The 24,949-nt window shown below is 30.0% G+C and overlaps 1 protein-coding gene across 5 annotated transcripts; it reads right to left on the bottom strand.

The window, feature by feature from the left end:
• Positions 1-510: 510 nt before the first annotated feature.
• Positions 511-22,374, bottom strand: LOC130667524 (alpha-catulin). Of its 5 annotated transcripts, none has more exons than XM_057469151.1 (9): positions 22,063-22,374; positions 14,988-15,177; positions 13,191-13,468; positions 11,664-11,906; positions 9,332-9,595; positions 9,001-9,255; positions 8,216-8,494; positions 7,600-8,139; positions 511-7,068 (listed from the first exon to the last, which is right to left on the bottom strand). In XM_057469151.1, the coding sequence occupies exons 1-9, from the start codon at positions 22,147-22,149 to the stop codon at positions 6,919-6,921; spliced, it is 2,286 nt and encodes a 761-aa protein (XP_057325134.1). In that variant the 5' UTR covers positions 22,150-22,374; the 3' UTR covers positions 511-6,918. The 5 variants fall into 5 exon arrangements, with proteins under 5 accessions (XP_057325134.1, XP_057325139.1, XP_057325140.1 ...); XM_057469156.1 differs by lacking the exon at positions 22,063-22,374 and adding an exon at positions 21,686-21,812; XM_057469157.1 differs by lacking the exon at positions 22,063-22,374 and adding an exon at positions 21,769-21,789.
• Between the last annotated feature and the right edge of the window lie 2,575 nt (positions 22,375-24,949).

Below are 24,949 nucleotides of genomic sequence, written 5' to 3'. Positions count from 1 at the left end.
ATCTTGATAAATCGGATTCCCGTTAAATTTGTTTAAATTGCCATAGGTAGTGTAGATTTGCTGAAAGATAACGTGAACTAGAAATCATTTTTTATTTAAATTCCCGTCGATAAATTTATAAATCTTCAGCTTATCGTTTAATTTTGAGCTCTGAGGCTGCCGTTATAAAGTTATTCAAATAATAAATTTATATAATAATATTTTTACGCTCTAATAATTTCCTAAATTTCCGATTGATCGAAAAAATTATTTGAAATATTTTCTATCTCTAGTCCGGTGTCCGGAAATAATATCGGTTTTATTATCGAATATTCGGAGGGAAAATTTGAAAAATAAAATGTGACTTTTTTTTTTTATTTATTTTTATTAATAAAAATTTTTATACTATTGGGGATTTTAAAAAAATGCAGGATCGAGAAATTGCCGCTTTTTTTCGGGTAATTAATTACAGTAGTGTAGAGTAAAAAAAAGTAAAAAGTTTCTACTAAAAACGTTTTTTAAATAATTTTTTATTGAGAATCCAAGCAAATATTTATCACAAATAATATATAGTCATAAAAGCTTTATTTATTTTATAGTAATCCAGGAAAAAATTCAATAACAAAAAAGAATAATATTTTATAGTTTTATAATAACAGATTTTTATTTATATATATATTTTTTGTTTATAGTATCAGAGAAAATCTTGACAAATCATGCAGAATGAACACTAGATGTTACGTATTGTGTTTATTTTTATTAATTTTTAAAAATAAAATTCATCTGAACGCCCAAGGTATTGGATATATATTTATACAAATATATATCTCGAGACAGAAAAAACGAGAAGAGAAAGATAAAGTGAAGGATTATAGCATTTTTTTGAATATAAGTATTGATATTTTCTTTAATTTCTTTTTTGAATTTGCAGTTGACTTTCACCATTCGCATTTTAAAAACATTTCGTTATTTTATAATCTCTTTCCGTTGTCGTAATTTTGCATTAACCCATTAAGGACTAATGGAAACGTAAAATTTTTATGTCCTCGCTGATATTATGTATATTACTAATGTATAGACAATAACAAGAAGAAATTTTTTTTCTACAATTACTTTGTTATTATTATTAATATCATTTTATTTTTAATAAATATTTGTTTTCATCAGTCTGCACAACAATAACATAAATTTTTATTATTATTATTATTATTTTATTTAATACTTTTGCGTTGAATCGAGGCTTCCAATATTATGGATTTTAATTTATAATTATTTTTATTTTTATCAATAATTATTTCAAAAATTATTATTATTGATGGGAAATAGATACAAGAATTTAATATCATAGAATGTAAAATAAACAATAAATAAATCTAATCAAATCTATTTCGTCATTCATATAAAATTTATAAGGCACATTAGTAACTTTTTTTTTTATATAAATAGTGCCTTAAGATTTTTTAAATAATTGTACATATATGTATATATATTTTTTTATAATTCAATAAATTGAGAAATACATGATATTGAATCGTATATTTATTGATTTTTATTACAATATATATATATATATATATATATATATATACTGTAAAAAATTGGGAGTGAATCCGGATTTTATTTCTATTCGAATTCATTCCGTCATTTGGATTTCCGGAGTTTTTTTTTAAATTACCCCGCGTACGGAGTGAAAAGGGAGTTTTTTTTTTAAGTAGAGAAATTTTGGAGTGATACGGATTTAATTTTAATCCTTATCTACTCCAATTTAAAGTTTTAATGTTAAAATAAACTTTTTTCTGGAGTTGATTTCATTTCGAAGGGGATTAAATAAATAAAAAATCATCTACTCCGCTTTTGTTCCGGACTTAATCCGCATTCACTTCGAAAATTTTTTACAGTAAATATACATATATATATGCGTTTATATAAATTTTGGAAAGTCTATTGTTTCCGTGGCGCGACCAAATGATTGCGAATTCTTCTAGAACTTGACGAAATAAGACTTTTTTTCAAATAGCTATAACTTCTTCAAAAATGAACTAATTCAGACGTTTTTTTTCTCAAAATTTTCGTCTTCAAATGCACTTTCCAGAAAAAAATACAAAAAAATTAAAAATATTAAAATCTATTAAATATTTCACTTTTTTGAAAAAATCGCACTTTTTCTCGAAATCCATTTTTCTCAAAAACTAAGCGAGATATCGAAAAATTTTATTCTTTAAGAAAGTCTTATTTTGTCGAGTTCTATATACAAGAATTAATCCCCTAAATTTTGAATTTAAAGTCATGAGCTTCATTATTGCTACAATACAATATAAGTTTATATAAATATCAATAATTATATACGATTTAAAATTACGATTCAATTATTTTCTCAGTTACGAAAACTATTTGTGCTTTAAACAATAAAACTTTTTGTGTATTTAAATTTATTTTACATTCTACTCGTTATTAAATTCTCATTAACATTATAGTCGATTATACTTTAGATTTTAAAAGTATGTATCTAATTTTTCATAGCTATAGATTTAAATATTTAGTTCGAATAATCCAATTGTTAGGCCGTACAATATAGAGTAGTTAATTTTTTTTATACTTAAACATTTATGCGCCGAAAAATTTGGTCATTATACTCAACCTTTTTCTGATTGGGACAGAAAGTTTGAAAAATATGGAGAAGCCTTGAATTTGAGTATTTTCTTTTTCAAATTTCGTAAAAAAATATTTCCAAACATAATGCCGATAAATAAAATCAATTTTTTAGTATAATGACCAAAATTTTTTACGGCCGTCTGATCAAAACAGGAAATGATTAGTATCGAAGGTAAAGTTTTAAACGTGCAATGTCTATTAATTATTATTATTATCAATAATAATATTAATTAATTTGTTAGATAGAAATGAGTAACTAAAGGAGCTGAAATTTTTAATTTGAACTAATGATTAATACTAAAATACTAAAAGTTTTGTATGTTAATTTACTTTCGCACCATAGGGTTAAACGACCTAACTAACAGTATTAATACAATAACAATATTAACCATGAAAATTGAAATATCATTAATTATTAATTATTAATTATTAATTATTATTATTATTAATATTCCGAGTGATTAAAATTTTTAAATTACAAATATTTATATTATTAAATTATTTACTTAGAAATATTTTTAGTCTTTAAAAAAAAAAGCTCAGACAATTGTATTTGTTTGATAAATATCAATGTTATTATTACTTTTAATTATACAATTATTATTTTTTTTATCTAAATAAAATCTTAAATCGGCACTGTTTTGCTCAGCTACTTTCACAGAATTACATAAATTCGTAATTATTTATTTTAAACTAATTAATCATTTATTTAAAACCTTTCAATAATAATTAATCAGTATTCTGTTCGATCTGATAATTACTTAAATCATTCAAATTCAGTCGTCATTTAATTCAAATATACAAATTCTTATTATTTTAAGTCCGTAGGAAAAAAAATTATCTACTTCACATTAAATGTCTCATTAAAAAATCTTGGTCGTGTATATTTGTGTGTGACATTCTAATTAGTGCTCTCTGATCGTCATATACATTATTATTATTTTTATTATTATCATTATTATAATTACAGTAAATATCATAAACTTTGTGTTTGAGTTTTCGTAATGTCTCTGACAGTTTTAATTAATTGCATCTTTACTATAATTGATTATCTTTAAATCAATCTTGTTTTTTTATTGGTGATTGCCTTTCAAAATTTATATAATATATATTATATATACACTGTTAAATATTTTTGGTGTGAAAATGATCCCCGATGACTTTACATGGTGTCCTTGGTGTTAAATATCAAGTGGTGTACTTTTAACACGGTGTGAGTGTCATCTTTCACACCATTTGGTGTTATTAATTAAAAACTCATAGATTGTACTATCATATGACCAATAGCTCAAAATGACCTAATAATAATTCTTAAGAGAGTGAAATAGTCGAGTTTCAAATGAACTATTTTCATAGACAAAGACTCAAATCATTAAATAAAATATTTCATTCGATGCCTAAAGTTATTTATAGAATGAAATGTTTCTCGTTTGGAAATTTCAGTTTATGTCTGAGAACGGCTTATTTGAAATTTCCATTAGCTGATATAAGTGCAACAAGAACCGTTTCATTTGTTCACATGTGTGTGAGAAAGAGAATAGATGGCATATTCCGGGTCAAAATATCTAGCCTCAATCTAGCTTCATTAAGCCCAAGTGAGCCTCAATCCACCCTCACTGGGTAAAGAAGGCATTTTGAGTTTTAAATGATGTTCAAAAAGCATAAATGAGCGTCAAATGATTCTCAAAGATCCTCAAGAAGCCTTGATGAACCTTAAATGAACTTACTACTCGACTATGTAATTTAAATTCGATTAGTATTATTTGAGGCTCAAAATGTCTTCTTTACTCAGTGAGGCTGGATTGAAGCTTACTTGGGTTTAATGAGGCTAGATTGAGGCTAGATATTTTGACCCGAAATCTTTTTATAAAGGCTTATATAGTTTAAATTGTACGCTCTTTTGACTTTCAGAATTTTTTTTCCAATTTTTAGCTTTTGAATAAGTCTACAATATGATCAGCAGTAAAAAGAAATTTCATGCCCATTTGGCTTTAAACTTAGTAACTAAAACCAAAAGACCGTATAGAAATATAGTTTTTTGGAATTAGTGACGGAATATTAAAGTGTTCAAAATACTATTTTATATCTATTGATTAAGTAGTTAAAAAAGTTTAATGATCATTTGTTGCTCATTAACCAAAATTATAATGAGTAAGACGGAATGGTGTAAGAAAGTAGATTACACCGTGTCAAAATTACACGGATGGATACACCGTTATTTCACACCACGCGACCGTATAAAGTTCTCGGGGGCAATTTTGACACAAAAATTTTTTACAGTGTAAGATTTAAATAAATTATTTTATATATAATTACTAAAATCCATTTGTGGACGGCTAATAATATGCGTTAAATGTTTCTTCATAATTAATTAATTAATTAATATTAATTATTAATAAAGCTCAAAAAAGACTTTTAATAAATGAAATATGTTTAAAACTATACTTACTTCTTTAGTTTACTTTTAAAAATATTTCCGTAAATTACGTATTTGTGTATTATTGTAGTAATTAATCTTGCCATCCAAACTCATTATATAATTAATTAATCGATTAACTTGTTCAATGGTTTATGTTTAATCGGAAGCCAGCGATTAAAATTAGTTTAATATTTGAAATAAGTAATGAATGAAAAATGTATTTATTTTTTCCAAGTCACGTCATAAAAAAAAAAAAAAAATAAAAATTGTTAATAGCAACCACCACTGTTTTGAAAATTTTTTAATAGGTAAGACGCGTTCTGAGCTATTTTGAGCAACTTTTTGTATACAAATTTGTTTTATTATTTTTTCGCTACACCAATTTTAAATACCGCAGCATTTAATTAATCAGTTGCTCTTTTACAGTTCTAATAAAATTAGATTTACTATTGAGGGAACCGGGAAAATGGCCGCTAGAAAATTTTTGTCTTTTTTTGGAGAACATGAGAATCTTTAAATACACTATCATTTTTCAATTTACAAAAAATTTTGAAAAATAATTCTTGAGCATCTGAAGCTTCAAAATCATAATGAAAATATTGAATGAATATTCAGAGAAATTAAAAAAAAAATACTAGATGCCTCATTTTACCCGGTCCCATAATTTTAAATTATATTTTGTATTTATTACAAATATTACTAGGATTCATTTCAAGAAGCGCGTTAGTAAAAAAAATTTTGTAAACCCATTTGTATATTTACACTGTCAAAAATTCGGAGTGATTACGGATTTTATTTAAATCCTTATTTACTCCGTCACTCGGAGTTCGGAGTTTAAAAAAAAATCAATCCAAATGCGGAGTAAATAGGGAGTTTAGTTTTTCAGGACTGATTTGGATTTTATTTATGATCCGAAGTTAACAGACATCTCATAATTTTTTGAATTTTTTTCCAAACGATAAATTATAAAAATAAAGAAAATTAAAAATATGCACATATAGAGAATTTAAAAAACCATAAGTACAATTTCTTAAAATATTTTTTTTTTTTATAATTCATTTCAAAAAAATTATTAAACGTCAGCTAACTTCAGTATCGTTTTTATTTGCATCCTCATTCACTCCGAATTTAATCCAGGTTCACTCCGCTATTTTTTTTACAGTGTAACTTTTTTATTTATAAATAAATTGATATCTGAATTGTTATCAATACATTTATAATTAAAATAAAAAAAAACTTTTCATACTGCACGCATCCACAGAAAATTCTGAACAGAGCATTCACCATACGAGTTACAAAAAAATTTTCATTATTATTAATATTATTTGTTGTTTATTGTTTGTTATTATTATTATTATTATTTGTGACCATTGACGTCATATCACTGACCGTCCCGTCGAATTTATTAGTTATAACTATTTATTAAAATCTAATTATGCCTATCTAGTCAATCTAGCCATGCTTAAATTGAATAATGATTTTAAAAAACGTCATTATGAATATATATATTTATATTTATATGTAGATGACTAAAATGAATAATTAAAGTTGATTAATTAAAGGAATATGTAAATTTTGATAAATATTAAATAAGTAAATTATTTATAAATTATTTAGGAACCTTGAAAACTTAATATAATATAAATATAAATATTGATTGTTAAATATCAAATATAATTTACCGTATTATGTAACAGAATAAATATGACCCAAAGGTATAATGGTAAATAAATAAACGGAGCCTGAGAAGACGGAAGCTGAGTGGTTGAAAGACAACAATGACGAAATTTCCGATTTGTTTAAAATAACAAAAAGGAAACTCGTGTTCGTCGCGTGTCTCCTTTGGCCCGTCGGGCCATACCAAACTGTCAGACAGACGGGTCGCTGCCTGGGGCTGATCCACTTTTGCTGCCATCAGCTCCAACTCCAGTGCCGTCTCCATCTCCGGAATTGTCACCTCCTCTGTATGGTGATCCGCCAGCACCTCGGGCTGATAATCCACGAAAATCTAGATTGTACTGTTACAGATAAATATTTTCAATATTAAAATTTAAATATATTTTTATCCTGCATTTAATTTTATTTTTAGATTTATAATAATAATTTTATTTTTTTAATACTATAACTCGTGACACGAATAGTGACATTAAAATTTTAAATTTCATTTTATTTTTAACGATTTATATAAAATTCGTTTTATAAAAGTTCTCCTTGATCTACTTTACAAAAGTTTTTTTTTGTTTTATGTGAAAACTTGAAATGGATTTTTTAAAAAAATTTTTCTTATTTAAAAATTTTTATTCGCGGCATTTACGAAAAATTTTTCAGTGCCCAGGCTACTGAGGTCTCAACTTACCCCATTTCCCTCCATATTATTAAAAATTTTTAGTCGCGGCATCTAAAAAAATATGAGGCAAGTTGGCCACGGATAGTGATGCCAAATTTTTGATAAAAAAATCCGAATTATTTTGAAAATTTTTGAGCGCCCAGACCACTGAGGTCTCAATTTACCCCATGCCCCTCTATATTGTTTAAAAAAAAAAAATTACCTTTGTTGCACATTCGAAGCACGTGGTAACAACTTTTGATATGATATTCATTAAATTTTTCGTTTCCTGTATAACATTATCAACTTTAGTAAACGTCGCCGCTTTTCCCACGGTCGGATTTTTAACAGTAAATTGCAGTTGCTGAACGTAAGTCGGTACACGGTCAAGATTTTCCAGCAAATCTTTTTTATTGGGGCCACCAGGTACCTGATAACTAAATTGTCTAACGACTTTGTACAAACGATTAGCTTCTTCGGCAAAGTATTCCGCCTGCGTGAATAGATCTTGGGTTGTTTTGAGTGCACCCTCTCCACGTGTAAATTGGTACATCGAGAAGGCCATGGAAGACATATTTTTTGCACGTTTAACAATATCATTATTTTCCTCTAATTGCGAGTTCCCACTCTCCTGCCACTTTTCTGTCTCCGCGTCCATTTCTGAGGTGATTAATTTCATTTCCAAACCAGCCTTTGCTATTTTCGCTTGTTCTTCGCTGTCCAATCGCACTGGCTTCAATGGTTTGCTTGTTGTCCCGTGTTTCTGGAATCAAATAAATTATTTAAACACCCAATTGATTTACGGACTGATAAAATTTATGTTGTTCTTTTAAACTTACGCCAGGTCGCGGTAGCGACATGTAAACTTGTTTCTCCGGGCGGCTGTGGCAGAGTTCTAACACATCTTTTGCGACGGTGGTTACGTCGGACATGAGCCATTGCCACATATCTGCAAATACTTCGAGATTTTCTTTAGCTATTTTACTTGTTGGGTAACGTGCTAATGTATGTGCTGCAGTAACAACTTGTGGACCATAAATACGCAAATTTATTTCTGTGAATTTTGCTGATACTTGCAATGATTCTGACAGCGCAATGTGTCTCAATAATTTGCATACCTAAATAATAAATTGGATAAATTAATTCAAATCATTTAAAAATTTTGAGCCAGACAAAATGGGGTGGCTCAAAAAAAATTTTTTTTTTTCATACCTATAACAAAATTTGTCTAGTATTGATTTAATTAAAAAAAAAAATATATGATTCTCTACTCAGTAGAGGGAAAATCTAACAAAATTTTTAAAAAATAATTTTGAAAAAATAAAATTTAGGTGACATCTGGAATTAAATTTTTTTTGTCATATTTAATAATAATTGAAAAAATTAATATTTGATATATTTTCTGAGCCGTTTTATTTACACTACCCCATTTTGCTTTAACCCTTTACTGCGCAAAAAAAAAAAGAATTTCTCGCGCAAAAAATTTTGACTCGCCCCTAGAAAATTTTTACTTTTCCTTAGAAATTTTTTGCACCATGAATTGAAAGTCAAATTTTTTTTGAGCGAGAAAAAGTTTCCTTGAGCCAAGAAATCCTTTTTTCTGTATGATGAATAAATAATTTACTTCAAGAATATGTTCAATGTACTCATGAAATCGATCACTACTCTCCTGTAATCTATCGATCTCGCTCGCTAATGCGAGATTACGAATTGTCGATACCAATTCTTGCCCAGCTTTCGTAACTTGCCCAAGATCACCGGCCTGTTCCATTGTCGTTGTCGCCAATTGTAATCGTAAATCACGCGTGGCTTTCAATACACCCAGTACCGCTTGATCTAGTTCGGAGTTCGGTGACGTCGGTCCACTTTCATAATTTTGCTGTACACATTTTTTTTCAAAATTTACAATACAAAATATAAAATATCAATACAATTAATTTTAAAAATGCAATTACCATACTGTTGCCGACTCTTAGAAGTGAATTGAGTTCAAGTTTAACCCGATCACAAAGCAGTAATATATTTTCCCGATGTTCATGACTCGTGTAAGCGCTATCTGTAAAGTCTTGTGTCCTCTCAACTACAGTGTCAATCGTTGAAGTCAACGTTTCTCTACATTCAGGTAACATTAAAGTCATTCTTGTTGTCTCTACCATACGTTCAAAATTTTTCAACGCCGAACTCACAGTACTGCTGTCCCAATCCTGCTGCTGAGGACTCTGAGAAAAAAAAAAAAATAAATAAATTACAATTATTAAAGTACCGGCGGGTAATTAGGCCTAGCTAAGGGAGATTTTGAATAGAATCGAAAATATTGCATTTAATTATCGAAATGTATCATTAATCTTTATTTCAATACATTAACCATAAAATATAATGAATTAATGGTAGAGCTGGTAGAGCACTCGGCGCGATACCGATATGGTCTGGGTTCGATTCCCAGTTCGGGCTATCTAAATATAGTGGAAACCTAAACATGCAAACCTCTCGATAAGACAATTTATAGATACATTGAGAAAAATATAGATAGCCCGAACTGGAAATCGAACCCAGACCATATCGGTATCGCACCGAGTGCTCTACCAGTAGAGCTATCCGGCACTATACTATATTCCGTTCAATTTGATCTATAACTTATTGATATATATTAATGGTAATTTATACCACAAACAAACAAAGAATTAAATTTTTACAAAAACCATACGAATAGGCCTTATTTTACTGCGGTAGGGTAATAAGGCCTACGGGTTAAAAAAACTGGAATCCCGAGTCAAAAAACGAATTCGGTTAAGGTTCAAAAATCTCAATGAGGTTTTTGAGGATCAATTTAGAATTTTAAGATTGACAACAATACAGAAAGTTATCGTAGTTTAGTCCTCAAAGTAGTTACGACCTATTTTACCACTTTGAGAACTTAACTGGAATAACATAATCTAGATTAGAACCTCAAAATACTCAAAACATACAGGAATAATTTTATCCGCATTTGAATCTCAAAAGTCGCATTCGCCGTATTCTCTCCCCTCCCATTTCTATCTAAAATTTTTAAAAGTCCGAAATATGACCTTTCATTCGTTGAGGATTTCGAGGTCTTACGTATAATTCAAAATTCAGACCTCATAATTCTCATTGAAGATTTTTAGTACTAAAGTTGAGTTACTTTCTGGGCGGCAAAATAAAACATCAAAGGAATTGAGGCTTTTGAGGACTAAACTAGGATTTGTTTTTTGACTCGGGATAGTTTAATTATACTTAATAAAATTGGTATTAAAGATGAATCATCACTTAAATTTAGCAACAATACACTGTAAAAAATCACCGGGGTAAGTCCAAGCGGTGTAGGTGTTAAAATTGGCGGTGTTAAAACTCAACACCGAAAGCGGTGTGAAAATAACGCCGCCGCCGGTGTAGATATTCTTTACCGGTGTTAAAATATTTTACTTTGTGAATATTTTTACTTACTCGATCACTATACTTGTTAATAAATGATATTCTTTATTAATTTTCATAAAGAACTGACATTTTTTGTGTTTTATAATCTTTAAAGTTAATACTCCAAGCGGACTTAGTTTACCCTGCTTTTACACCGGTATTACTGCGCTTTTACACCGGTTACCCCGATTTAACACCGGTATTATTAACACCGGTGAATTACTCCTCCTACACCGGTGTAATTTTATTTTAACACCGGGCGGAGTTAAAATGAGTCCATTTTTAACGCCGCTCTTTTTACAGTGTACTTTTTTAAAGACAGAAGACTAGATTGCTTTGCTCAACAGCACTAACTATCAGTATACTTTTTAAGAGTCAGAAGACTAGATTGTTTTTTATAATTTCTTCTGCGCTACATCATATCACTCTATAAACTTGTCGTAACATCTCTATGCAAGACCCTTCTACTAGAGTAGACTTTAGCGGAGGCGGTTATTTTAAATATCATTTCCGTCACTTAGGCCTTATTACTCGACAGACCTTATTACCCGCGGGTACCTTAGTTAAAATATTAAAATTAAAGTGCGATAACAAATAAAAATTTTTATTGAAGCTTCGGTATTTAAAATTGAACAAAATATAAATTATTCATGCCCTTGTCAGTCGAGGTGCAATATCAAGTTTAATTGCCTCCGGCCACGTTTTAATAAAATAGTTATAATGATAATAATGATTTTAATTTAAAATACAAGAATGAAGTGAATAGTTGGCAAAATAGAAGTTTTAATAGAAGTGGGTGTGGTTGTGGGAGGGTAAATTAGAGACTCGACACTCGAGACGTAGGGCATAACAAACCTGTGAGTTTGAGTAAGACTGAGATTCATTGCAGTCAAGCACACCATCCTTCACGACATAATGAATCAAGTCCATGGCCCTTCTCATTTGGCAAAATACCGTATCTCGGTTTTCTTTAGCTGACGGACACTCGGGATGTCGTAAACAAGCTTTACTTGACGTCAAAAGCATCATTGTACTTCGCTCTAGTACTTGTCGGGCTGCAGCCATTTGTGCTCGACGCCTTTCATCTTTTAAATCATTCTATAAAATTATTCATTACTGTTTAAAATTACATTTTTTTATCACTGTTTCAATATTTAAACTTCAATCACATGTAACAAAATTTGCGGTTAAATCCGGAGTGAATGTCAAGCGGATGACTGTTTATTTATTTAATTCCCTTGAAGTGAAATTCACTCCGAGGAGTAGTTTATTTTAATATTGAAACTGAATTGGAGTAAATGCGGATTTTAATAAAATCCAGATCACTCCGAAATCGGTCCGCTGAAAAAAAATCCGTAATTCACTTCGAATTCACACGAAGAAAAAAAATTTTCGAAAATTTTTAGTGCAAAAATTTTAAGGTTTAATTTAAAATCATTTCTTTAATCAAAATTTATATCAAAATATTTTGATTTTCATTTTTTTGCAGCAGTGTAAATAAATTTTCATTTTCATTTTTTTTTCTCAGCGCACTTTCAAAATTTAATTTCACGTTTTTTTGTGGGAAAGAACTGAGTAATTATGCGCACAAATTTTTTTTTACTTTAATATACTGTATTTTTTACTCGCTTATATTCAACGAGCATGAGAAAAAAAATAATTACCGGACACCCCATTATTCAGCTCTCATCAAAATAATTTTATTTAACATCCATTAAGAATTTTAAAAATAAAAAATCTCTAATGAGTAATTTAGGCGAATCATTTAATCAAATTTTCCTCGGGATTAAAAGTTTAATATTTCAGAGAATAATTTTTTATTTAAAATCTATTGATTTTCGTACTAATTTTAGATTGAAACTCTTGTATTCTTTTGATAGAGATTTAAAAAAAAGGTTGCAAAAATCTATGTCATTTTGATGATAAAAGGACAAATGCTTTAACCCACAATGTCTGTACCAGATGTTTTATTAGATATATATATATATAAAAAAAATTTATCGTTCCAACTACAGAGACAGAGTGAAATATATTGAACAGGTAGAAGCGGTAGCCGTTATATCTTTACTTGAAATATGATTCTGATTTTATGTAAATTTTTCGGATGAAACTCAATTCAATAAAATATTTTTCGCCATTTATTATATATATCTCCACATATATGCAAACATATAAATAGATATAAATATACGACATGACATGATAGCGATACCGGCGGTTTAAAAGAATTAGATCCATCAACTTTTAAATTTAAAATTTGAAATTCAATTTCGTTGTAATTTACAAATAAAATTTTTTCTTATGAGCTACAGATGCATGGATAAAAAATGAAATATGTTTTAAGCCTGCATACATATGTAATGTATGTAAGTGGTATTTTACCTGCCTATCTCCAGTTAAATGGGCAAGTTCGACCATTTCGGCCCCGAACTGACTGAAGGCTTTAACAAATTCAGTAAAGTTTGAAACGCTTTCGAGTCGCCCGAGACTGCGGGCCACTTTGTCTTTGGCTAAAAGCAGTTGTTTTACGACCACAATGTCCGCCAGAAGTAGAACTCTGGTGACAGAGCCCAGAAGACATCTCGCCGCTCTCACCACTGATCCTCTGTCTGCTAAACTATCCTCCATTGCGCATTCACATAATTTTTCTATGGCACCACCTGCACGAGTAAGTTTTATAAATTAATACTCATCTCGACGTTCGCTGCAAGCATTTTTTATTTTTTTTTCTTCGTTTAACTAAATTTAAAAATAACTCGCGTCTCATAACTTAAAAAAAAAAAAAGTTCACGGATTAAATATTTGCTTTTAAAATAAAATAATAATTTACATAGAATGTTTTAATTTAAATAGATGGTATTTTTTTTGTTAATTTAAATACCGAATAAATTGTTTTCACTGTCAATTACTATTGAAAAAAAATTAGTTAAAAATATAAAGTAAAAGACCCATTACCCGGTCACTTTTAATTAAACCACTCAATAAAAATTGCTAAATGAATTGAAAAATTATTTTTTGTTTTTTAAATACTAGGATTTCGATCTGATTTTCGAAAATCAAGTTTTCATCATCAGATCTCGAGGTTTTGAGGTCTTAGGAAGCAATTCCGACTATTTCCGGATGGACGTCCGACCGTGTGTGTGTAAACTTTTTTTGCCCGACGATATCTTTGGAACGAATAAATCGTTTTTGGCGGTAATTGAAAAAACTCACCATGACTTAGAACTGATAAGATTTTGAAGAGGAGTTATGAAAAAATTTTTTTTTGTACAACTCAAAAACATCTCGCTCGACTCGTCTCAAAATTAAATCAGTTCTCAGTGTTGGTAAGCCTTTTTGCCACCAATCGATTCGTTCCAAAGATATCGTTAGAAAAAATTATTTTGTTTCAGTGAAATTTATGTTTTGTCGTGTCTAACAGTTATCATTTTTTTATTTTCACGTTGGGTTTTCCTACTTAGGTCCCACACAGAACCCAATGGGAAAAATGGCTATTATTTTTCATTTTCACGGTGGGTTTTCCCACTAAGATTTCCCTCGAGCCCCAATAGAATAAAACTTACAATAATTCAATTTCTTTTCGATTAGGATATCCCAGTTGGGTTTTTATTGGGTCCTCATATGGATTTCCCTATTGGGCATGCCTTATTAGAACCCAATGAGGTCCACATGTATCTGGGCGATCCCACAGTACTTTCTAGTAGGGTTTTTTTGAGCTCGAAGGGACGTAATTTTTTTTCATTCGCTTCCATGTGATAGTGTTCTTCCAAAAGACTTGCCTGATACCCCCGAGAACTTCAAGCATCCATCGGACATCTTAATTTTCATCAGGTCTCGATCTAAGAAATTCTATAGAAAATCTAGAGCCAGCTCCCTGAGCTCGAAAACAGCGGGAAGTTTTGGAATTTTTCCGCAGGGTCAACCATTTCCCAGATTTTTGTTTATAAAAATTATAAAAACACTTTAATCAGTTAAAGTGAGCGACCAACGGCACTGATCAGGTTTAGGGTATTTTACCTCACATGCATTTACTAATATTAAAAATGTATGAGAATTAAAAATAATCAATTTTCAATATCAAAAAGTATTTTTTTTTTAAATTTATCGTGATTGGTAATTAATTTGGATTCCATTAGCCCCGTCCCCTAAATATATAAATAGAAAAAAAAAGAAAATTACCAGCAACTCTGGCTTCTTTACAAGCGTCGTACATGGTCTGTTTGATTTCAGGATTGTCATCTGCTATTGTTTCTCCGACAGTAACAAATCTCTCGACAGCAAGATTTACCGCCTGGCCGACTCTTGCCACAGCACGCAGACTGCGGTCGGAGCATAATGGCCTTTCTCGGTGCGATACCAGCGTCGAGATCTAATAACAAAATAATATTACCGTTAATCACCTCTTCATTATCACCATAATACCATTCAATTTACACCAACAATGGCGTTAATTTATATGTATATAATATAAATAAACATAATTATTATAACATGTATACATAACCGGAACTTTAACTAGTTCGGCCATATCTCTATGTGTCGATGTGTGTGTTTATTAATTACTTATCAACAATGCCTATGCTTATTATCTTTTATTTTTTGTGTAAGTGTGTCGTGTATCAATTTAGTGTCAAAATTATGTAGAAATCCTAAAATATGTAACTCCTACAATACGCCTTCTTTAAAGTGTGCGCTAAAAAAACGAACATTAAATTTAAAAAATTAATATCAATATTCTTATAAATTAATCACTGATTAATTTTTTTTATCGACAAACAGCCATCTCTAAAATTAAATCTAAGAGCCGTAATCTATTGACACTTGTCACCCTAATGAGCTTGAGCTTGAACTTTTTTTTTTGCGCAGCTATTGCAATTTTTTAGCAACAACTATTTTCACTACTTTCTTATAATAATAAATATACAGTATACTAGAGTGCTTCAAAAAAAAAATTTAATGTTATTTTTTCACTCTTACCCCCTGAAACGTTAGTGGCTGCCGAGAAAAAAATCCTCCCAAAAGAAGGGGTCTCTAGCTCAACTCTAAGAGGTCGCTATTTTAATTTTAATTTCCCATCTGATTAGCATGTAAAAATTTATTTTTTCATTCAAAGTGTAATTACTCGTACGCTGCTCAATATTTTTCAAATTTATACATAGACCTTTAAAGCTGAGTCCTCAAGCTTTCCAAAACCCTATGACAAGTCATAATTACCATTATTCAAATGTCAATTGAAGCTATCTGACAAGTATCGATTTTGTATTTCAAAATTAAATTGTTAATTTTCGATTTTTTTTTTGCTAGCTTCAATTGGGGATAATTATGACTTGTCATAGGGTTTTGGAAAGCTTGAGAAATCAACTTCGAAGATCTATGTATAAATTTGAAAAATATTGAGCAGCTTACGAGTAATTACACTTTGAATAAAAAAATAAATTTTTACATGTTAATCAGATGGGAAATTAAAATTAAAATAGCGACCTCTTAGAGTTGAGCTAGAGACCCCTTCTTTTGGGAGGATTTTTTTCTCAACCACTAACGTTTTAGGGGGTAAGAGCAAAAAAAAAAAATTAAAGTTTTTTTTTGAAGCACCCTAATACATACATACATATAAATATATAAAATGTCTGAGATGAAGAATAAAAAAAAAGGTGACATGATTTCTATTGAACGAAAATAAAAATGATTAAAACGCATACGCATAAATTTTTTATAACAATAAATGTATTTATTATCATAAATACATGAATATAAATTTCCTTTTTTTGACATTTAACTCATCGCATAATATTTTGAATTAGATAAACAAATGGTCATGCATAACTATTGAACGCGTAGGAACAAAGAGCCATACCTGCTGATCAGTAGTAATTCCTCCTTCGTACATTTTTAATGCAGTTATTTCTTTGTTCTATATACGCTTTTTATTTAACTATATTTATTTCTCCTTTTTTTTATAGCCCTCGTTATAAAGTTTCAACAGTTGCTCCAGTTCGAGTTACGCTGACGTCTATCGCTTTGTTATTAAATATATAATATATTTTTTTTTTTTTTCTATCAGTCTCAGACAAAAACGGAGTGCGATTCAGTCGTTCTTTTTATTATTACAATTAATATTAATTTTTAAATTAAATATTATTATTGTTTTCTGTCACAATTAATCCTTATTACTTATTACCTTCAATCTCATTACTCATTATTAAATATTCATTAAAATATACTCTCAATTAGCCAACATTTTTTACAGATATGTGCATTCACAATAAACCTCTGTCAAATAATATATCACTATTTACTTTTAAAATGTGCTCGCGTATTCTTACGCAGTAAAAGTAACTAGTGTCGTTTAAAAGCCTGTGTTTTGAAGAAAAAATGATTGTAGTAAATAATGTACGTGATATTCTTCAATGGTACTATTATATATTTAATATATTATTTTTTTGACGTATATTATTGCCTTTGTTTCTATCCTAGGCTGCAATTAGCTTAACAATTACAATATAATTATTATTTTATCGTAGAGTAAATAAAGCTATGGTTTATTTTGATATTCAATGAGTGATTAAATGACTTGTTTGTAACAATAAAAGGCTAATTCAAAGTCTCATTTAAACGTAACGGTGATATGAAGTATATATACACATATATATCATGAAATAAATTATCTTCATTTAAAACATCTTCAGTATTGTCCGAGTTTTTATACTTTTCTGATTCTGTAAAAAATTAATGACAAAAATATATATTTATTTATATCTATACATATATGTATATATGGTATGTTATCAGATGTACATTCGCCAGAAAAGAAACAGAAAAAGTTGAATTATTTTTTTTTTGTCTTCTTCTTCTTCTTCTTTTTCAATTAATTTTTTTTTCAGTTGTCAGACTGCACGGCCTTGAATATTGTCACGATTTAATACTCAACAATTCATTTCTTATCTTGATATTCTTTTTATACTTTAATGCTTGAAAATAAAAAATTAAACTTTAACGAAACTCTTACTTGAGTATTAATTTGTTGAGCACAATTACATCGATTTATCCAGAATAAATATATATTTATATTTATACTAATTGTCTATTTAAAATAATTATCTCACTACTTGTACTTAATTTTTCTGATTGTTTTTAATTAATTGAAATAATAAATTCGCGGATAAATTCATCTGTTAATTTGAAACGATCCATTGCAATTATTTATTATTTATTTTCCCTCTTTTTCTTCTTCTTCTTCTTCCTCTTTCTCTTTCTCTTGTTATAGATTAGTTCTTTTATATATTTGTTATTATTCCCGAGCAATTTCCCAACAATATGCAGCAAAAGTGGAGCCAGATATATTTTAAAGTCTATTATTCTCGTTCAATCTTTGGCCACATTTCATAATTTATATATTTCCTTCAGCTCTTTTATTACTTTTATTATTATTTTTATTATTTAGCATATACAAATACATAAATATTTTTATAATACTCTTTAATGGATGATAAATACTAAGTACAAGTACAAGTATTAGTACAGTAGACTAAGCCAAATTAAGCTTACAACATAATAACGGGCCTTGAATACACGTCACGAGATTCGATATCGTGGCTCAATGTTACTTGCACCGTTCGTGATATGTCACGCAACAAAACTCACCCCTATCTTCTTTTTTTCTCTTACTCCAATTTTATCTCTGCATCGAAAAAAAATTCCATCCGACCCATTTACCACCACTATTATTATTTTTACTATTATTACTATTACTATTATTATTATTATTTATTTATAATATTTTTCCAACCAGCCAATCCGAGATATTAAATCCGGGGTCAAATTAAACCGAGTGAAATTGAGTGAAACCAAACGGAGTCGAGTGAAAGAAAATGAGTTACAGCACAAATTTATATATTTTATTCAGTGTACGTGTCAGTTAAATCCATATGATTATTTATTAAACTATGTATATGATGGTATTTATTATATATATATGTATGTATGATGTATGTATATATAATAGTGAATGTACGACTGCGAAGCCAACTTCAAGTGTGGATAACAGTTGAAATACAAAGCAGGTACTGAGCTTGCTGAGTGCCTAGGGAAGACTGAGGGGTTAAAAAGCACGGTGCTGCAGCCTAGACGGTGGGTGGTTAAAACAAGGTTGTGAGCTGCGTATACGATGTTGAGATAGATATATATGATATTAACTGAGCATGGATGCGAATAAGACGAGGATAACGCGAATAGTATCCACGGCATCCAATACTCAGACTGCTACAAATACTCTACCTATATCTGTATCTATATATATGCATATATATATATATATATATATAGAGCAAGGCATGTACCCTCAGTACATGGGACATAGTACGTAGTACATAGAGTACTGAGTACACTCGTACTTAGTTAAAATATGTGTTATATAGTTTCTGGGTAGAAAGGTACAACGCGCATCCTCACAACGACAATCAATACCCTGCTGGTGCCAGACCTACCCACTATATATCTATTTAACTTTTATTTCATATATCTACTTCTATTCGTCTTCTTCCCGATATATAGTATATATTTAAGACTCTTAATGTCAATATTTGCCGCTAACTCTTTTACACTACGCTTCATTCTCTTTACCGCTTTTTCTTTGCTGTTTCTATTTTTAGATTTTCATTCATCCGATCAGCAGATTTTTTTTTGTTCTGTCTAAGCTTCGCTCGAAGGGTCAAAGTTTGGTGAACAAGACGGTATTTAATTTGTGTAATTATTATTTTTTTGGTGGAGAAGTTTAATGGACGATTTCGATTGAGAATTCTAATTATCTGGGAGTGATATTAGACTGCACCTGTGGATTTTTAGGATGCGTGGGTGTGTACGCTCACTTGTGCTTTCGCTTGCTCGGTTGGGTTGCTCACTCATTCAGTCGACGAGTTGTTTCATTTGTGTCCGTGTCTGCGTGTGGGGTTGGGCGGAAGAAGGGAGGAAAAGGAGGCGGCGAATGTGTGGATGAATACGGTGACTAGACACCTGCGGTTTATGTCACTAGTAGTTTTATTGTGGTACCTATTCTCAAACACAATGGCTCATCAAATTCTGACGTTACGCTTTGATAAACTGCTTTCTTTGCTGCTAAAGAATATTTCAATGGTATTATTTTTAGATTATACTTTTTGTAAACACATAAATTCGCTATTTTATTTTTTTATCAATACTTTTATTTGATACTTTTTAAAAGTATGTCAGGTTGATTTGTCGCAAAAAATCGGGGGTGATTACGGACTTTATTTCAATCCAAAGTTATTCGGTCACTCGGAGATTTGGAGTTTAAGAAAAATCAATCTGCATACACGGAAAAAAATTTTGGCTCGAAACCTATCAATTTTTATTATGCTGTCGACCAAACGAAACAAGAAGGGAAGCATCCAAAAAATTATTGTGCTCAAACGAAAAATATATACTACGCGCGAGAAGCGAGAAAGTTATCGATAAGCTTTAATAATAATTACTTTCATATATTATAATAATTGTGATGCGGCATAATATTTTTTTAGAAGAGTATAATAAATTTTTTGATGCTTCACTTCCTGTTTCGTTTGGTCGACAGCATAATAAAAATTGTTAGGTTTTGAGCCAACATTTTTCTCCGTGTATGAGTAAATAAGGAGTTTATTTTTTTTAAGGGGGTGATTTCGGAGTGATCTGGATTTTATTTAAATCCGCATTCGAACCAGAGTTTCGATATTAAAATAAACTCCCCTGCGGAGTGAAATTCACTCCGAAAGGATTAAATAAATAAATAGTCATCTGCTTCGGATTTGATCCCCTAATTTTTTAGTGTATACTGGGGTAATACTTTTGCACACCTCAAACGCCAACTTATTTTATTTTTAAAAATCTTGTACTTAAGTCGAAAATTGCGGAATTTAAATTTTCGAATTAATTAGGAGGGAAAAAAAATTTAAGAAGCTGCTCTAGCCTTAATCTGAGACCCCAATAAAGCGTTTTCAGTTTTTAAATTTAAAAAATTCATATAAAAATGAAATTAGATATGATCCTGAAGTTAGCAGACAATTAAAAATTTTCGGATTTTTTTTTTCACCAAAACAATTACAAAAAATGAAAACTAAAAATATGCACATGTAAAAAATTCAAAAAACTACAGGTGCAATTTTTTCAAATTTTTTTTTTTTATAATTTACCATCTAAAAGAAAATCCAAAAATTATTAGACGTCGGCTAACTTCAGTATCATAATTAGATCTCGAAAAGAAAAAAAATTATACTTTTATAGCCGAAACAAAATTTTTTCGGGTCGAAATTAGTGAACTATTTTTGCATGATTACCGTAATTTATTTTGTAATTTTAATAACCAATTTTATCATTAATTACCTATACAACTTCAGCAACAATTAAGTAGTGCATAAAGATGATTCATGAATTTATAAATAGGAATTTAAAATTCTAAAAGCTCTTTCCGCGTATAAATTATAGCTTCAAATTTCTCTTTACTTTATGAATTAATATCGAGAGTAAAAACTAGTTTAACAAAAAAACCAACATTTATAAAAAATTAATTCCAATTTTCCTTAACAAAAAAAAAAAAAAGGAAAATATGATTCTCCGAAACAAGCGGGAGCGCATGCCCGAGAGTTGTCAAAGTCTAAAACTATTTCTCCCTGTAACCTATTATTGGATCGAAAATTAAAATTGATCAGCCTAATTTCGTGTTTGTCAATAAATTCAATATCACCCATTTATAAATATCACCCTCAATCCTCTACTATAAAAAAAACATCAATAGTCTTATATTCTACAACGCAACCCAACACACAAGTGACGTCTCAAAAATAAATAAAGTTAACTTTTTTCCGAATAATGTTAAATTACCCACTCACCTATTCGCCAGCAAACTTTCCAATGAACACAAGCTCTTATAAAAATATTTATTATTTAATTGGTAAATTTTTTAGAAACTTACACAGATATAAAACCGAGGTTATGGTGCATGGTGTTGCAAGACGAAAAAATGGTGCGTAACTAAAATAAAATCTCGTGCTACGTCTCGATATTTCATACCCACCCACACACTCGCACACACACACATACACACTTTCGTGTTATTAATAGACAATAATAATAATAGTGGAAAAAAAAGTATTGTAAGTAAACATAATTGTGGAAAGTATAAAGTAGTAGAAGCAAGTGGAAGACCGGTAAGTAGATAAAGACGATAGGTAATTGAAAGTCAGCCGGTTGTTGGTGATAATCTTACCTGTTTCACTAGTGGGAGAAGAGTCTGTTCTATGCTACGGGTTTTAATCTCAAGGGTGGCTGGGTCTACGGGGTCGGGTGTCTCCATGACTCGAAAACTCAACTCCGTCTCTTGTAGACCCGAGACCCGAGACCCGAGTCGAGAGCCCAAGGTTCGTTGCACCCTGTACAACCCTCGGCCCTCGGCCCTCGGACTCGGCACGACTCCCCCGGCCCGCGTGCCCTCGATCACGCACTCGCCACGGCACTCTCCACTCTCCTTACGCGCGCCCTCACCCTCGCCGAACCGAAACCCTTGTGGCTTATGGCTCACGCTCACAGGCTACGGGGATTACTGTACTTTGTTTCACACTTGCGTCGTCAAGTCCTGACGTCGCGACGCTACAACACCAGCACCTCTCTCGGACGGTTCTTTAACCAAGACGTCGCCTCGACGGTCTCTGTTTTCAGTCTCAGAGCTTTTCCGCTGCTTAACGACATCTGACGATTTTTCTATGAAATTTATTCGTCAAATTGACGTTTTACTTTTTTAACTTTTTTCCTCATGCATTTTTTTTTTTTGTTAAATACACAACTTTTGCTATTTATTCTTTTAATTCATTTCGATGCCGCGGTTTATTAATCGTGAACTTTACTCGCGCCAAGGACTCGCAGTCAAGATCACGGTCAACGGGAATTTAATTCATACTAATGGAAATAAATTACATTATTGCTCAATGTTATGTAATTTTAATATGTAGTATTTACATTTTTCCTCTGTTTTAATGTGTCATATATTGTTACGTATGACGGATTATTATGCAATAATAAAAAAAACCTGCATCTCTATTAAATTTCTTTTTTCGATTTATTTTTTTTTTAATTTTCTGAGATTTTTTTTTTTTTTTTTATTCATTCATTTTTTACAGTGACGGTATATTATATTTTTTTTGGAACTTGACAGCAAAACAGCTTGCTCTGATTTATCGCTATAAATTATTTTGAGCTCTTTATGATAGTGTGTAAATATATACATATATGTTGAAGGTTGAAGTCTATTTATTTAACTTTCATAAGGTGACAAGTCGTATTATGTGAAAATATAAGGTGGCATTGATTTTCAATTTATCATTTTATTATAAGCTCGAAAATTAATGTTTTGTTTGAGTAAACTTTTTTCGCACCGTAAATATTTTACCAAATTCGACACAAATAAAAAGGATTTTTTGGAGAAATAAATATTTTGCATTTTGAATTGAAGACAAAAATTTTTCTAAGACTAGAAAAAAATTTCTTGGCTCAAGAATTTTTTTCTCGTCTCAAAAAAATTTTTTTGTGCTCCAAGAAAATTTTTGTTTTCAATTTATAATGCAAAAAATTTCTTGGCTCAAGAATTTTTTTCTCGTCTCAAAAAAATTTTTTTGTGCTCCAAGAAAATTTTTGTTTTCAATTTATAATGCAAAAAATTTCTTGGGTCAAGTAAAAATTTTTTTGGAGCGAGTAAAAATTTTTTACATCAAGGAATACTTTTCTTCTGTGTACTGAATTTTTTTTAGCAACTAAAGTAAATATCCAGTGATAGCAATCATTACTATCATAATCATAATATTTTAGCCATTTAACCATTGACTCATAATGTGAAAAAAAAAATTAAAAAAAGACCAATGACCACCCGGCTATTCACCTCGTGTAATTACGGTAAAGAGGCGAAAATAATTATTTACTTTTACGGAAGTAATTAAAAAAAAATTTTAATTCAAAAATTCTAAATAATTATTTTTTTAATTCAACTAGTAACTAAACATTTTTTTAAAATTCAATTTATCTAATCATTAATCAGCAACTTCTACTAATGATTTTTAAATTGATAGCAAACGTGATACTATCCGGCAGTGACATTGCAGATTTTAAGCGAGGAGACATCGGCAATTGCTGATAATTAAACAATTAAAATTAATTACATGGTAATTAATATACATAAAACTTGATTAGTCTTTTTGGTCTTAAATCATGACTAATTAAGACAGTTAAGTCTAAATTAAGGCGAGTCCACCTTGGTTTGGCCTAAACTGGCTCACTTAGTCACGATTTAAGACCAAAAAATCTGATCAAGTTTTAATTTTGACCTAGGATAGTTTATTCATAGTCCAAGTAGTGTGGAGATGAAAAGATCTGAGTGGTCATGGTTTCTTTCGATATCTTCGTAATTCGAGCCTCGCTTAGATAAAAGTAGGACCAAAGTTACACAATATAGTTCACTGTCAAACTCGAGGTAGTAGCAGTTGTACTACTTTATTATTCATACACAAATACAACGACGCATATTAATGTACTAAATTAAATAAGTTTATGAATCAATATAAATTTACAAGGCCACTTAAGTAAATATAGGGTCATTGTTGTCAATTGATGTGCAATTATTTAAATATTAATCATTGTTTATAAAATTTATTGAACTTTTTATTTCTGAAGTATGGTTACTAAGTCGGCTTTGGGACCTGATTATAAAATAATAAAATTTTTTCTCTATTAATTTATCAACGAGTTCTTGTTCCTACTGACCTTGGTATAGATAAAATTATTTAAATGGCTGTTTCCGTCTTTTTCGGACCTGGTCCCTCAGCCACTTGATATCTAATTTTACTGTAGCCAATTTAGGGGAGACAGGGGCAGGGAGGCCCACCTGAAATTTTGGTAAAAAAAAAATTTTTTTTTTTGTCATCTAATTACAATAAATCCGATACATTGGCGCAATTTTAGCCCTACGCATGACACCCGGGGCAAAATGAACCAGCCGAAAATTTTGAAAAAATGATTTTTCCATATTTTTTGGCTAATTCTCTTTCTCTGAGGCAAATTTGGTCATATAAAATATTCAAAAATAAAAATTTTTTTTTTAGTTGATAAAT

This window comes from Microplitis mediator, chromosome 5 (genome assembly GCF_029852145.1).
Source record: "Microplitis mediator isolate UGA2020A chromosome 5, iyMicMedi2.1, whole genome shotgun sequence".
In the NCBI taxonomy this organism is placed as follows: Eukaryota; Metazoa; Arthropoda; class Insecta; order Hymenoptera; family Braconidae; genus Microplitis; species Microplitis mediator.
Note: the sequence above shows the minus strand (reverse complement) of the source record. Positions and strands in the feature narration are given on the sequence as shown.